This window comes from Eumetopias jubatus, unplaced genomic scaffold (assembly GCF_037043125.1).
Source record: "Eumetopias jubatus isolate StellerSeaLion01/CBP00866 unplaced genomic scaffold, mEumJub1_p1.0 scaffold_14, whole genome shotgun sequence".
Classification (NCBI taxonomy): domain Eukaryota; kingdom Metazoa; phylum Chordata; class Mammalia; order Carnivora; family Otariidae; genus Eumetopias; species Eumetopias jubatus.
In genome coordinates, this window is record NW_028274820.1 from 88,512,209 (window position 1) to 88,527,407 (window position 15,199).

The 15,199-nt window shown below is 41.5% G+C and overlaps 1 protein-coding gene across 2 annotated transcripts in view; it reads right to left on the reverse strand.

The window, feature by feature from the left end:
- Positions 1-2,259: 2,259 nt before the first annotated feature.
- Positions 2,260-15,199, reverse strand: part of CHCHD3 (coiled-coil-helix-coiled-coil-helix domain containing 3) — a 266,380-nt gene continuing 253,440 nt past the window's right edge. The window contains exons 7-9 of one of the 2 annotated variants that reach the window (XM_028106350.2): positions 13,938-14,073; positions 5,184-5,250; positions 2,260-2,985 (exon numbers count right to left, since the gene is read on the reverse strand). In XM_028106350.2, coding sequence (XP_027962151.1) covers positions 5,227-5,250; positions 13,938-14,073 — 160 coding nt within the window. In that variant the 3' untranslated portion in view covers positions 2,260-2,985; positions 5,184-5,226. The remainder of the gene's footprint in view (positions 2,986-5,183; positions 5,251-13,937; positions 14,074-15,199) is intronic. The other variant, XM_028106349.2, reaches the window with a different exon arrangement.

Genomic DNA, 15,199 nt, shown 5'->3' on the forward strand with positions numbered 1-15,199 from the left:
AAGAATATTAACTCAAAACAGACTCCTGGTTTTCAGTTCACTTGGTCTGAATCACAGTAAGTTACTGTTACCCTTTCAATTGTTTTTCATCTGCTCGAATTCTTAAATCTTGAAAGGGTCAGATCCTACAACTCACCGAAATGGGGGAAAGAGAATTATCCTGTGGGTTTCTGGCAAAAGCAGTTATACATGTGAGCTGAAAGATATCAAGCTAAGAACCACAGGTTCCCAGCTCCTAAGCCAGAGAAGCTAAGGCCATCTGGCTGCTTTTTCAGTTCTAAGCAAAATACAACTCAGAGCTACAGAGTCTCAATGGTTGACCAGTAGGCCACAAGCATCTGGCTTTTAGCACTCCATATTTGCTATTAATAATGATTAGCCAATAATTTTTTAAACCATCACATGTTAGCAAGTCTTCTGTAATAAATTACTGACTTTTCAGAGAGGACTTTGTACTGGTCTGACCCAGCTGTGTTCTAGAAGTTCCCCAGACATTTGCTTAGTGTGACCAGCTTTCAGGATACTTTATTCTTCTGGGTTTCAAGAGCTAATCTATTGTGGTTCAAGGTCTGCTCTACTTCATGGAGAAACTGATCGGAGCACGTCACTCTCATGAGACTCATAAATCACAGCGTTATTCCCAGGCAGCTGTCCTAGAGTCAACAGTGGTCTGAAGAGAGCAGTGATGTAGTCAACAGTGAGGTCTCCAAAGGTAGAGAAAAGGCACCATCTCACCCTTTTATTTCCCCAAAGTGCTGTCTTTCCCCTCATACCCATCATGTTTATCAGAATGATAAATTAATAACCTGACAAACCACCCTCCCATTCTCATGTATCTAACCAGCTTGAAATGCCTCATGCTTCCAGTGCTGCATTTCTCTGCCAGCGACAAGACTGGCAGCCTGGGATGTGCCAAGTTCTTGGCTCTCAATTGCAAAACAAAACAGTATAGGAGGGAATTTGTGAGTTAGCTGATTTGCAAACACTACAGCAAGTCACCGAGTAAACACTTGTTTTTGTGTACCTATTATTTCTCCCAGGCAGTTACCTGGATGCCATCCTGACAGTGGCCAAATGTACTGCTCAAGTTACCTTGCTTCCTTCAATCACACTTAAGAGAGCTCAGCTTATTTTGCACCATTAAAAAACAAAGACAAAAACAAAAAAACCTTCATTAAACAGTAATCACAGAGCCTCTCGGTTAATTATGGAAGGAGAATCACCAACATCACTCAGAATCAACATCAGGTCCACAGGTAAATGCCATTCAAACGGAGCCAGCTCAGGAATTAAGAAGCCACACTTACATATACAGGGATTGGTTGAAATTTCCAAGCACAAGTTCATCCTGGTTCCTCTAAAGTAAAATGTAATCTGGGTATGTGGGTATTCTTTCCATGCCCCCAACTCAAAATACCAGTTTACTGAATGATCACACAAACGAACAACATCATATACTGGGCCTGACTGGATGTATGTAGAAAGCATTGTGACTCTTCGCTGGAAGTCTACAAGGCAGGTTCTTCAATTTTCCACCTATTTACGGTTGAAGAATGAGAAGATCGGTATTGTTAGGTGACTTGTTAGTCCCAAATTGGTAAGAAGCAGAGACACAATCTGAATACAGATACTCCTTATTCCAAAGCCTGTATTCTTAATCATTTTGCTAAATTCTCTCTCTGTGTGTATCAAAATAAAAATGGAATAAAACTTCTACATGACAGAAGCTATTTAGATGACATCACAGAGCACTGGCATTTTCTTCTCCATGTATACCCCAGAAAGAACTTTCCATTCAGCTTTAGTGTAAATGCTAACTTCCAACTTACCAAAATCAAGGGTTGAAGCACCAATCCTCTGGTAGAAAAATAAGTTATAACCAAGAAATTTCAATGAAATTGGAAAGAGGAAAAACTGCAAGGGTTGATTTTTTTTTTTTTTTTTTTAACATTTTCGTAGTACTTCACGGTCATACATTCCTAACCAAGCTTATCTAGTCTAGTTCTTGCCCCAGGCAGGGTGATTTAAGTCATCCCAAAGACAGAAAGGTTCAGGCAATTTGTAGAGATCTTACGGAATCCTACCTAGCTGAGAGGCAAGTTCTAAGTATCTCTTGCCTGTCTGAGGCTCTGCAAAGTGCTTTGGAGCTTTTTAGAGGAAAGATATGGCCCATGTGCAAATTAATAACAATATAAATCAACTCAATTTCCATATGCATAGCCATCTAACCCAACGAAAGGAATACACGAGGCCCCAGGCTGCAATGCCAGTCTTCTTCGGAAAATATATTTATTATTAATAGTGAGTGCAGTAAAGATGTCAGTATTCATGATCAAGAAGAGGTGGTATAAGCCAAGGTTGCCTTTATGTTGATAAAAAATGCCTTATTTCACTTGTAATCATAAACATTATTCCAGTAAAAGAGGTACATTTTTCTCTCCATTTTGTCTTACTTATATGATCACCATAATAAGTTAAAATGAAGTAGCTCTTATATAGTCAAGGGAGAAAAGCAAAAAGAGAAAACCAAAACACCAGAGCCTAGACGATTGCACCCAGCACTGCTGGGCTGAGATGGAGGTTTGGTGCCCTCTCCCCGCCCCCATCCCAACCCCCAAAGCCCAGCTCTGCTGGAATGAAGATTCACCCAACCCTGGAGCTTGGTGAGAAGAGAAAGCTGAATAGAAAGTTAAAAAGGTAGAAAGGTCTGCCTTTCTCTTTTAATCATCATGAACAGGGTTGACTAACACTGCAGTGTGTCCTTGCTGGCTGATACCTGATCTAGGCCTTGGCTTTTCAAACTGCAGTTGATCAACTGGGATATGCTTCAGCTGAATCTGCTCTTTGGTGCTTCTCTTTAATCGTCTTCTCCTTAAATGGGTTACTTTCTTACTAGGAAAAAAAAAATGTTCCGCCTCTGGAATTAACGTTGAGGAGTTCTGCTTGTTCTAAAAGTTGACTTTATCCTCCCTTCTCAAGCATGCTCTGCAAGAGAAACAGAAAACATGAGTTTTAGCAGCAGAAGGCAAGATCCCCAAAATGGCAATAACTATTTAGTACCATTTGTATTACTTTTCAAAGATCTACTCAAAAACACATAAAACAAGGTGTATGCGCTTCTTGGTCTCAAAATATTATTACTTTTAATGAACACCACTGCTTAATCATGTATAATCTCCAAATGACCCCACCCCCACCCCCGCCACCATACCAAGCTGAACTCAAGAGTGAGCATGGCATGGATCACTGCGGGGTGTGGACATGTATGCTCTCCACCAGGGGCATTTGGAAATGTGTGGGAGTATTTCTGGTAGCCACAGGGACTGGGGTGAAGCTATTGTCATGGCAACAGGGGTGGGGGATGGGGTGGAGTAGAGGTTAAACCCCAAAGGCTCCGAGAGGGCAAGAATCTCTCCCAGAAACCTCTGCCCACTCCAGGCAGAACACAGATGTTCATGAGCTTGTAATGCTGGATGGAGCTACAAAGATACGTATCTATTCTGAAATTGCTTTATTTTTGTGACTGGGGGTGTGTGGGGAGGGTAAACAGGAAGAGTTCTCAACTATCAGAGTAGAACTCTATAACTAGCCGGGGCAGGGGATATATTCTCTCCATTCTCAGGAATCTTTAAAAGACAAAAAGTGATGCTTTCCCCTTTTGATTTGAAATTATTCAGGAAGAGGCAGCTAGGTCAGGCCCAAGGTTGCCTATAGTTCATCTGTTCACACCCTTTCAGCCATTTATTCACCCAGCTCTTAAACTGAGCTCCTACTAGGTTAATCATTGTACTGAATGAGGTGCTATGGGGAAACCAATACACAGACCCGTGGAAAATTAAGGCATAATATAATGTAGTAATTAGCTATTTTTAAAAAATACTTGCTAAATATATGCTAAAAATTAATTTTACTGAATAAGTAATACATACACACAGTATAAAATTCAAGATAAAGAAAAGAAAAAAGTAATTTTTTTCCTCCCTTCTGTTTCCCAGTTTCTTGGGTATCGTTCCAGAGTAGGTAATAGTTCAAAAGACGAGTTGTTCTAACTCGTTCAGAGGAAGAGAACTCTCTAGAACTGGAGTGGTCAGAGGAGGCTCCTAATAGGACCTTTCAGACCATCTCCCTGAGTCTTTCAGAATCTAGATAGAAGGACCAGGAGTGGGCTGGGGAGGGGTGAGGGCAGGAAGCAGCAGCAAGGATTCAGAGGTAGGAGCAATCCCAGTATGTATGGGGGGCAGAGGAGAAAGACCAGCCTAACTAAAGGAAAGGGTGTATCAAGGATGTACCAAGGAAAAGAGTGTCCAAAGGGCCCAGAGTGAAAGCCCATTGGCTTTCTGGAAAAAACCTGTTGGCCTCTGGAAAAAACTTGGGAATCCAACACATGTCTTTAAACAGGAAAATGTCATTTAGGAGGGTTACCCTTCATCCTTGGCATAACGGATCCAATAGATGAGAGTCTGGAGGCAAGAAGACCAGGGCAGAGGCAGATTAGGAATCAAGGGTGGGAATGAGAAATAGAGCCATAAAAGACCTGGCTAGAAAAACAGAGGTGGTGAGACCTAAGGTATGGTGATCCTCAGTGACAGGGAGAATGGTGGTGTCACCAAGAAAAATGGAAAAGTCAGGGGGAGGAGTCAGCTTGGGAATGAGGGAAAGGACTTAAGTTTTGGGTGTGTAAGAAATCCCAGATGGAAATGTCTAGAAGGAAGTTACAGCCTTGGGAAGAGATGTCAACAGTCTTTAGAGATAAAGATTTAAAGCCAAAGATAAAGAGAAATGATTGAAATAATAGGGCAGAATGGAAAGAGTGGAAGGACAAGTAAGAGAGCGTGTTCGGTGACAAAGCACAGGACAGGCACATACCCCAACTTAGCCACGGTTATAAGCGGCTACGAAGTCAATGTACATAGGGCACAAAGGACCAGATACAAAAGCAGGCAAACTAGTTTAGAGAGAACACACACAGAAATGGTCACAAAAGATGATACATTCAAGGAGGAAGTAAATTAGAAAACCCAGGTGCATCTAGAGAAAAAAGGAAAGACAACGCAGATAAAGCAGAAGACTTTGCTCAGCAGAGTTGTCTTAACAGAACAAACACCACAATGTGAGATTTCTCTCAAACCCATCATTCACATATGCTCTGTATTTGTTGGAAAAAATGAAAATTGAGCACCTACGATGTAAGAGTCAGACCAGACAATGTCCCAGTATCATAGTGTCTCATTTATCCTCTTGTGGCTTGATCTGTGTGAGACAACAACCGTGTGTCCAGTTATTTGGACAGGAAATGATGAATTCCAGACATATAGACCATCTCACCACATTATATGTTAATACAAAATAGAAGTCAGTATAAAGTAGATTTATACTTGGCCCATCTGCACTTAGTTACTAAAGAAAATTATAAGTTTATGAGTGATGCCATTTTGCATTTTGGGAGTTATACACTCACTACTTTCTTCAACATACCAATGGGAACTTTAAGCTATTATTTGCCTGATCAAGATTACATGGCTGTGCCTTATTCTATAGTTTAGGTCTTACGGTTATGATAGCTATGTGTCACATGTTGCAAAATAATCCATAGTGACCACAATACAATTAAAGCAATAAAAAGTGTTTTTTTTTTTTGAGAGTCTAGGGACTCTTTTTACTATTCTTCTTTCTGTAACCCCAACCAAATATATAAGGGTAATTTTCCAGCCAGATTATATAATGTTAAGAGTATCACACTCTCTTTAATCTTTGAGGTAGACAAGCTAGGCCCTGGCTGGATTGAAGATCAGCGGGCCAGTCTAATGAAAAGATTAACAGAACACTTCTGAGCAAATATAAAACACAGAGAAATCACTACATTCACAGAATAGCCTGCTACATGTATTAAAATTCTGATTTTCAAAGATAGCACAACAGTTCAGCTAATGCACAGGGGCTCCTTGAAGTCACAGGAACAAGGGAAGGCTCAAGGCCAGTCTATACCCATGTTGTAAACTGCACTCAGTTGCCACCAAAGGGTGGCACAGGTGATACAAAACCTCTTCACTCAGTCAAAGACATTAATAAATACGTCAAGCTGAATTAAAAAAAAAAAAAATCGGCAAAATACTCTGTTATTACTCTTCTAACTATGCAATAAAACCTACTCAAAACCCAGGCCCAATGACCTTTGGCTGGAGGGATGCTGAGGCCTGGAAAGGTCTGTGTAATTTAGTGTCACCTTATAGGTTCTCCCACAGTCTCTGTATCAGTTCTGTAAGTAGCTGCTTTGGGGCTGAATTTCAACACTGTATAAATTTAACACTGCATAAATTAACATAGGAAATTCCCCAAAGAATCAGGGAGAAGATCTGCAAGTTATAAAAAATTGCTCCCTTCATTTAAGGAACTGCTAACACTTAATCTTAATGTGGAGAAAGAAATTCCTTGCATTTGCTCATTATTCACGTACAGGGGGCCTGCAGAAACCCCTTTTATGGGGGCGCCTGGGTGGCTCAGTCGTTAAGCGTCTGCCTTCGGCTCAGGTCATGGTCCCGGGGTCCTGGGATCGAGCCCCGCATCGGGCTCCCTGCTCCGCGGGAAGCCTGCTTCTCCCTCTCCCACTCCCCCTGCTTGTGTCCCCTCTCTGTCTCTCTCTCTGTCAAATAGATGAATAAAATCTTAAAAAAAAAAAAAAAAAAACCCTTTTATGAAGAGCTGGGTAAATTGCCAAAAGGAGAGAATGGCTCAGGCATCCGTACTGCTCCGTCCTCTAGTGTCTCTCTGATTCCGGCCACCGAGGAAGGAACGACTGGTGGCTCACAGTATCAGACAAGAGCAGGGCCTCTGAAGACCACAGACTGCCTGCCATTTCCATTTATTAAAATGATCTTCACTGTTTTCCTCAAATATTTTTGTTACACAGTAATCTCATCAACTGATTTTTGAATTATAGCTTTCTTGAAGGGGTTGACTATCAGAGCCATGTGTCAGCTACTGGATGTCTCAATGTATTGAAGAGGAATTACGGCAACCCTGGGTTGCTAAACAATCATCACAAAGAGAAAAACATACTTTTTTTTTTTTTTTTAAGATACTATTCAGAGTGCTTGTCTCTGAGCTCACCCAGCATCCTGCCAAGATTTCAAAAGCCCTAACAAAGCTGAGTATGGAAGCAGGAGGGTTTACGGGGGAGAACTGAAATGGGAATGTGTCTGGGTGTACCTGAGTTTTTCCCAAGGAGGGACATGAAAAGTGGGGAGAGTAAAAGACAAGGGAATGGTGAAGACACAATGAGGAGAGGAGAGACAGAAACAAAAGTAATCAATAAATTCAATTTAGGAGGAGCACAAAGAGAGCTTTGCCTGTGCACCAAGCATGACTCCTGACCACCTGCAAATCTGATTAGCTAACTTCCTGTGTTCTCGCTGTCTCTCCCTGGACAGCCAGTGCTGTTCTCTATGCTCCCTGCTTTATGCCTGGATCTGTTTCATACCTTCTCTGACAAATGCTCTGTGTAATATTCAAATTAAGTTACAAGTAATTAACTGTTTACACAAAATGCTGCAATAACAAACAAAACACGAACATATTGCAGCTCTAACTCTTGAAGGATAAGCACTAGAAAAGAAATGCCTATTAAGAAAAAGGAGTCTATTACCATTGTAATATTTATTCTATTAAACCCAAATTAAAAAAAAAGAAAATGTCATAGAGCAATGATTACTCTCAGAGGTTTTAAGGGTTCCCTATGATAGAAGAGGCTGATAACACATGTAAAAGTTTGGAATTCAGTTTGCTTTGATGTGACTCCAAGTCCGAAGGGCCACCCCACTGAAGGACGGGAAATGTATTGTGGAACACGAACATGTCATCCTGAGTATGAGCAGCCCAGCTGGGCCATTAATAAATGTCACTAGGTGATGATGATAAAGAAGCCTTTGAACACAATAAAAATATGCTCCCATAGGTCTTCCCAGAATATTAACCTTCTTGATTTATCTCTGTGCTCCCTGAAGGTGGGTGTCTGTGGACATCAGAAGCAAACACATCAAGAAAGGGGCCCCTGTGGTCACTCAGGAGAGGGAAACAGGGTGACTGGAGGAGCAGAGCCAAGGGAGGGTTAGTCACAATTGTGAGCTGGCCAGGGGACCGTGTTACCTTGGTTCAATACCTCTTTCCTCCCTCCCACCCATGAAAACCAGGCATGGCTCCTCACCCAGGGGTACCTACAATTTCAAAGGAGGCAACAGGAGGGGAAAAAATAACTTCTTTTTAAGGGGCTCCCACCCTCTGTCCAAGACCTCTTCCAATTTGTTCCTGAGGCTGAAACACAAGTTCCCAGGGTCTGTCTGATGAGACCTCTGCCAGATGGCTCAGACCTGAGAAGCAGTGACAGGTAGTGGCAAGTCCTCAACTCCCGAAAAGGGAAAACAGAGACTTAGCAGGGTCTCTGAAAGATTGAAGACCTCTAATCCAGGTTAGGCCAATGGGCTCTAGAGTATGTCTGTCAAACTCTTGTGCACAGAGTTACTTGGGAAATTTGTTGAAAGTTCAGATGTCCCAGTCCAACCTTAGACCTTCTGAACCATAATCTCCAGGGATGGGGCCAGATGTGTGCATTTCAAATATGCTCCCCAGCTGATTCTGATGTTCACCCATGTTTGACAGCTGATATTACAGAAAACAGCACGCTGGGTTTGGCATCAGGAATGGGCTATTCTGGTTTGGACTCTGTCCCATAAACAGATCACTGACCCTCTGTGAGTGCAAATTTTTCCAGGTGAAAAGATGGGATTAGGTCACACGATCTCTAAGGTCTGTCTAGCTCTAACAGCCTATGACTCTGTTCAATCATTTGGATGTAATTTATAATTCATTTGAAAACAATGACAAAATACAGCTTGCTCTGGCACTGGGTTGTTCTTTCAAGAATGCTGATTTCTAAAGCAACAATGACGACTGTGTTTTTAGACCTTCTTCACACTTAGACAACAGGGAGGTATTTGAGACCTCATCTAACACAAACCCAGATCACAGGGGAGATAAAATGCAATGTCCTTAAGAAGGCTGACACTTCCTGCCATAGAAAATCCCTCCATATGCCCTGATCTTAGTTCAGGTTTTCTATTTTGGGGGTTACCCATGGACTGGAAGTATCATTTCCATTTTGGAAATGAAGAACTGAATGCACTAGCATTGGGCTGAAGTAACTTCATATTAAGATCTAGCTTCATTTACCAGGGTCTTGACCTCACGCTCTCCACTACCACTTGGTGACGTTCTCATCTCCCCAACGATACCAGCAGAAAGCATAGGCCTAAGGTAGGCACTTCCTCGCTTACAAGATGTCCTCATTTAGATCCTTCCTTTAACTGAGCTGCTTACTTGGCTATTGACCCACTGCCCCCTTGTTGATTTAAACTTCTATGATGGTTTACCTTCTCCTGACTGGCCTCTGTCATCTGACTCTAGGCTCCACACTGACCTCTGTCCTTAGGCATCTCCTGGGTCTGGCCCTTGCTTTTAGTCCCAGGCCCTCCTTGGCTCTTCTGATGTGGCTTCCTGCTCTGTCTCTACACTCCCTTACCACCCACGATCCACGGAGGATAGATGAAAGCCACTGTAGAACAGGGGAGCCTAGGGCTGGCTAGAGGTAGACAGCCTACATTTTCTAATGGAGTTTATTAGCTGGCAGGCTACATTCTGCCAGGCAGTGCTGAAACAGCTGTTTCTCAGTACACTGCCTTTGGAGAAACTGTTTTTACCCCCTCCTAGTTCATTCTGCCACTTTGGATTCCCTGGGGCTGTCAGGAGCATCAGCTTCAAGGAAAGGCGATATAGCTGTGGGAGGCCAGGCAACACACAGGAAAACCAGAAGTACAAGTTTAAGGCGGACAGAAAAATCTAAGAGGCAGAGGCACAAGTGCTGGAGGTCCCCAAAGCAGGGGTGCTGCCTACACTAGAGATGCCTCTTGACTGAAATGTGCTCAAAGACGTGCATCATGTTCCTGTGCACACAAACTCTTGCTCTCATGCGTGCAAGTAGAATTAGTCCCACAGCATCACAGCTGGAAGGCCCTCAGGGATCACCTAGTTCAAACCCGTAATTTAGCAAAGAAGAAACTGAAGCCCAGGTCACCACGACTAGATTGGAATGTTACCTACAGTATTTCCCCAAAACTCTACCTTCCAGGCAACAAAGAATGTTTGCCCAGAATCCAGCCAGCTTTTGTACTATCCTGTCAGCAGCAGGGTTGGGAAAAGAGTTGGAATGCTTCGAGTTGCCCTTTAAGCATGCTACCCGCCAAGCAGCCAGATGTTGCAAGAAAATATCAGGGCAGTGGGATGTTCAGGGAATGGAGCAATGCAGATCTGAGAGGGACCCTTTCTCTATCCTTTCCCCACCTTTTGATAAAAAAACTTGGGTACATTTTGGTCCACTAGTGGCAAATATCCCTGGCTTCCCATTTCTCTCCCACCTTCTGTAGTCTCCTGTTAGGTAGGTGAACCAAGATCTGAATAGGAATCAGGTTTTCATGGTAAGAACAGGTAATTCAATCGTGGGGAGTTTATAGAAAGCTATGAAGCTAAGCAGATATGACAAATAAAAGACACAGTCTATCAATCGATGTCCTCCTACATTTTTAAAAGCCGTACCTCATACAGCTAGCCAGTAGCTTTTAAGTCTTAGAAATAATAATTACAGCAATTTATTACCTCTTTACCCTTATGAAGAATACATAACTTAATATACTGGAAGTAACAGTCTACATGTCTCCTATCAACCCACGAGGAATTTAAGAATAGCTGAAGAAAGACTGATATGAGTAAATGGATGAAGAAAGGAAAAACAAGGCTAAGGAATAACCGGAGATTTTCCAATCAGCAAAATCTATTAGTCTATAGAACAGTGCCTCAAGGGAACCAGTGAAAGCCCGATCTTATGAGTCATTTAAAAGTGGAGTGGATTTGGTTCTTGGAATTATTCCAAGGGGAAAACTCTTGCACTATGCCGGAAATGGACAATATGACCTAATGGGTTGTTGTCATGTTGACCATTTTCTACATTAGCATGTCTAGATGGTTCTCTGGATTTAACAAAGGAACACAGAAGGGAAGCTGACTGGTCAGGACGGGCTGCAACGACGCTCAGAACCACTATACAGCTGAAGCCCCTTCTAACAACGGGCAGAGTCAGGGGTCACAAGGTTAGACAAACTTCACACTGAGAAAAAGGGAAACGTGGTATGAGAGGAAAAGTGCTCAGGAAATGCTGGTATCAACCCCCTGTGGCCATTTTGGTGTGGTCTTAAAAGAGGGCACCTTAAAAGCTGAGCTGCACCTTTGTCCATGGCCTTTATAATCCCACCTCCCTATTTATTACCTTTAGTCTCCATTACGACTTAATTTGATATTCATGCTTTTCTCTTCACTTCATGATCATCGTTGACATTTTCTCTCATTGCCTTATTTCTGTATTAGTGGATAATGGCTGTCTCTTCTCACACCCAACTCAAAAACCAAACACCATTAATTTTTTTGTTTTTACGGTAGGTATATTTTGGTTTAGTTGTTACATTTACCATCATGACTTCCCTGGGTTTCAAGTCTCTCAACTGTAAAACCATGAAAATAAAACCATCTCTATTTACATCTCAGGTTGTCATAAAAACAAGAGAGAGAATAAATGTGAAATCACCTGGAAATCTAAAGTACTATAGAAATACAAGGTATTATCCCTTCTTGTTTTCTTGCCCATTACAATGTTGCCCATCTTAGGGTAAAGATACTTTGTGGACAGTTATCTTTGTATTATTACCTGGTGTTATATGCTCCCTAATATTTGAATATATGAGTTGTGAAAACAACAGGTACCTCAAAACACACTTCACGGGAAGGATATTAAATTATGTTGCAGATTGGGGCAGGGGGGTCTCTTTTGGAATCACTAGTAATAATTTGGCGCTTTGGGATGATCTGTTTAGTGGTTTCAACATGAAATAACACAACTGAGGGAAGAAGGAAAAAATAAGATTTACCAAATACTTTATATAAATGTAATCCCCACAATACTGGGGATAACATCACCCTAATTCGGAGAGAAAAATCAATACCCAAGGTCACAGAGTTAGTAAAAGACAAAGCTTCAATACAAACCCAGATCTGCCCAATTTGAATTCCCTACTGCACAGTGTGGCATATTTGATGTTGTTACAAAGTAACTTTGTTTTATTCTATAAATATATGCCACTGATAGCATGGGGCTAGGTGCAAACAATTCAACAAAACCCAGATAGGGTGAAGTCGAAACTCCATACACAACATTGCAGTTGCCAGTTTGGTAATGTTACAAATCACACTGTGCAAATAGGCATGTTTGTCAGACACCAGCATAGAAACATACACTTTGTCACAGCCGTTCTTTGCACTAACTACTACCCCCTCCTCAATTGGCACTAATATCAAGTTAGAAAAATCTATGAGTCAGGTTGCAGGTCCCAGGTGCTTCAGTTAGTATCAGTATTAAAGGTTCGGACTTGTTAAGAGCATATCAGAAGCTGTCTTTGACAAATAAAGTGTACTAAGTTAACATTAGCAACATTACTTCTACCAAAGACCTTTAAAGAAAAGAATCACTGGCATGCTACTAGGAATTACACAGTTGGAGCTACAAGCAAGAAACAGAAGAAAGCCTCAAGCCACTAGGCTTTTAAAGAAAACATGGGCTTTTAATAAATCTTGATTATGTTTTTTTCTACTAGTGTTGATGTTACTTTCCAGCTACACAGACAATACCAATCCTCCCATAAATACCAGAAATTTATAGAGTGTTAGAAATTTACACTAAGTGGTTTTATTATAACTACAGCAAATTAGACTGCAGAAAGGCATGCTGTGTAACTCAAACACTAGATTTAGTTGAGTCAGAAGGTCAACTCTAGGGAGTTTGTCAGCAGAAAGAATCAAGGTTTCCAACAATTTCTGTCTGTCAGAACAACCTACATCCAACTGTTAAGTCAGTTAAATGCTAGGCAATTATGTGACCTGCCAGAACTGATCATTTGCTTCAGGGTTTATCATTAGCTTTCTAAAGCACGTGAATTCGAGAAAACACATGTCCTGTGAACATCGAATTATTCTGGAATGGGGGGAGGGTCAAAAGAAGAGTATGGCTGCGGTACATAAAAGTGATGGAAAGTGTTGCCTAAATCCCATCTCTGGCCTCCCTTTCCCTGCTCAATCCAGTGGGCTCTACCAACTGGTAGAAGACTGAATAGAACGCAAAAGGTGGCTTTTTGTTTTAGCTTTCTGTTTGTTTTTTGTGTTTCTAAACCAGGCTCTCTGCACAACTACTTGCTGCTTATAGACCCTAAGCTGTTGGACCCTTAACTTGTACCCTTCCTCTTTGCTGGCTTTGAGTATTGGCCCAGAAATACGGGACAATGGCCTTCAGGACACAATTATCATAAAGGACAGAAGTTTAAAGCAACTGGAAAAAAATATTGTTTTAGTAAGAATCTTTTTCTTTCTTGCAAGTAAATGAGGTAAACACAAGGAGAATATGGGCTCTTCCCACAACCAGCTGGATGGAAGTTGATTACTAACTAATGGACTTGTTATGGCAATTTTTAAAATTTTTTATTGTTATGTTAATCACCATACATTACATCATTAGTTTTTGATGTAGTGATCCATGATTCATTGTTTGTGCATAACACCCAGTGCTCCATGCAGAACGTGCCCTCTTTAATACCCATCACCAGGCTAACCCATCCCCCCACCCCCTCCCCTCTAGAACCCTCAGTTTGTGTTATGGCAATTTTTGATGATGACGACTAGTTTGGCTTATAAAGCTCTTCCATTAACATTAGCCTATTCAGTCCTTATCTCTGCCCCATGATGCTGGGCTTGCTTTCTCCTGGTGCCCCCGTTAACAGGGCCTGCACACCCACCTGTTTGGCCTGATTGACACAGCGCATGTACTGGCTGGCCAGAGCAGAGCAGCTGAGGGTCTGCTGGGTATTCTGGCGGTAACACTGGAGAATTTTGGCCTGCAGATCAGCACAGACAGGATGAAACTCATACCGCCTAAAAACAAAAACAGGAACCAGTGAGACAAACTGTCTTCAATCAGAATGAAGATCAAGGCTAAAGAGTATATAAAACATTAAATAAGATATAAATGTTGCAAGTATAGAAAAAAGTTTCTAAAAATGATTTCTATGAAATCAGTTCCAGTAATTGATACCACCATGAGCCTCTCCGGACACTGTAACATTCCCAGCCAAACATATACCTAAACCAGGTGAATGGTGCCAATACTCTTCAGCCCAGTCAGCCAAATCAAAAACCTGAGAGCCCTAACTTCTCTCTTTCATGCCCACAACCAATAGGTTGCAAAGTTCGAGATAATGCAGTATGGTTCTCTTTCTCTATATTCACTGTCATTACATTAATTCATAATCACTTTTATCCTGGAATCAGGCAAAGCCCTCTAATCTTTTAGTTTTTGCCTCTTTACTCCTGCCTTCCAGAAGGTTCTTTCTAACACATATTATCTGAGACCGTATCTCTCCCTACTGCTTTCTAAACAAAATGCAAGGTCAACCAGGCAAGTCCTTCTGGATCAGGTTTCCACCTACTCTTCAGCCTTCATTCCCTAATTGCTGCAGCCTCACCAAACCACTTTCAGGGTTTGATCTATACATGTCCCTTCATGTCTTTGTTCATGCTTCTCTTGATCTTGGACATGCCCTGTACCCAAACTCCCACCCATTCCTATATATCCAGAAAATAAGTACTCATCTTTCAATATTTGAGCTAGGTATTGAAGTGTAACCTTCTCTAGACAGCTTCACTAGCTCTCCATTGAGGGTGGACTCTACTACTCTCTTTTTGGTGACCCCACTGACCCTGTATGAGCTTCTTCTACCACTTCTTTCACCTTCCACTTAACACTGACTACACCATAACCTGGTGTAATTTACTAGCCTACATCTACTAGGAGGCAAATCCCAAGAAGTAAAGACTGTTATAGAAGTCATGCAATAAACTACTGAGAATACAAATGCATGGAGAAAAAACATTTATTAATTTTCTGGGCTAAAATTTTACTAATTATACTTACAAATCTCAGATTTTAGTTAGATTTGCTTTCTGTGAATATGCAGTACCAAACATAAATGCCTCCAAAAATCTTAAAATATACACTTGA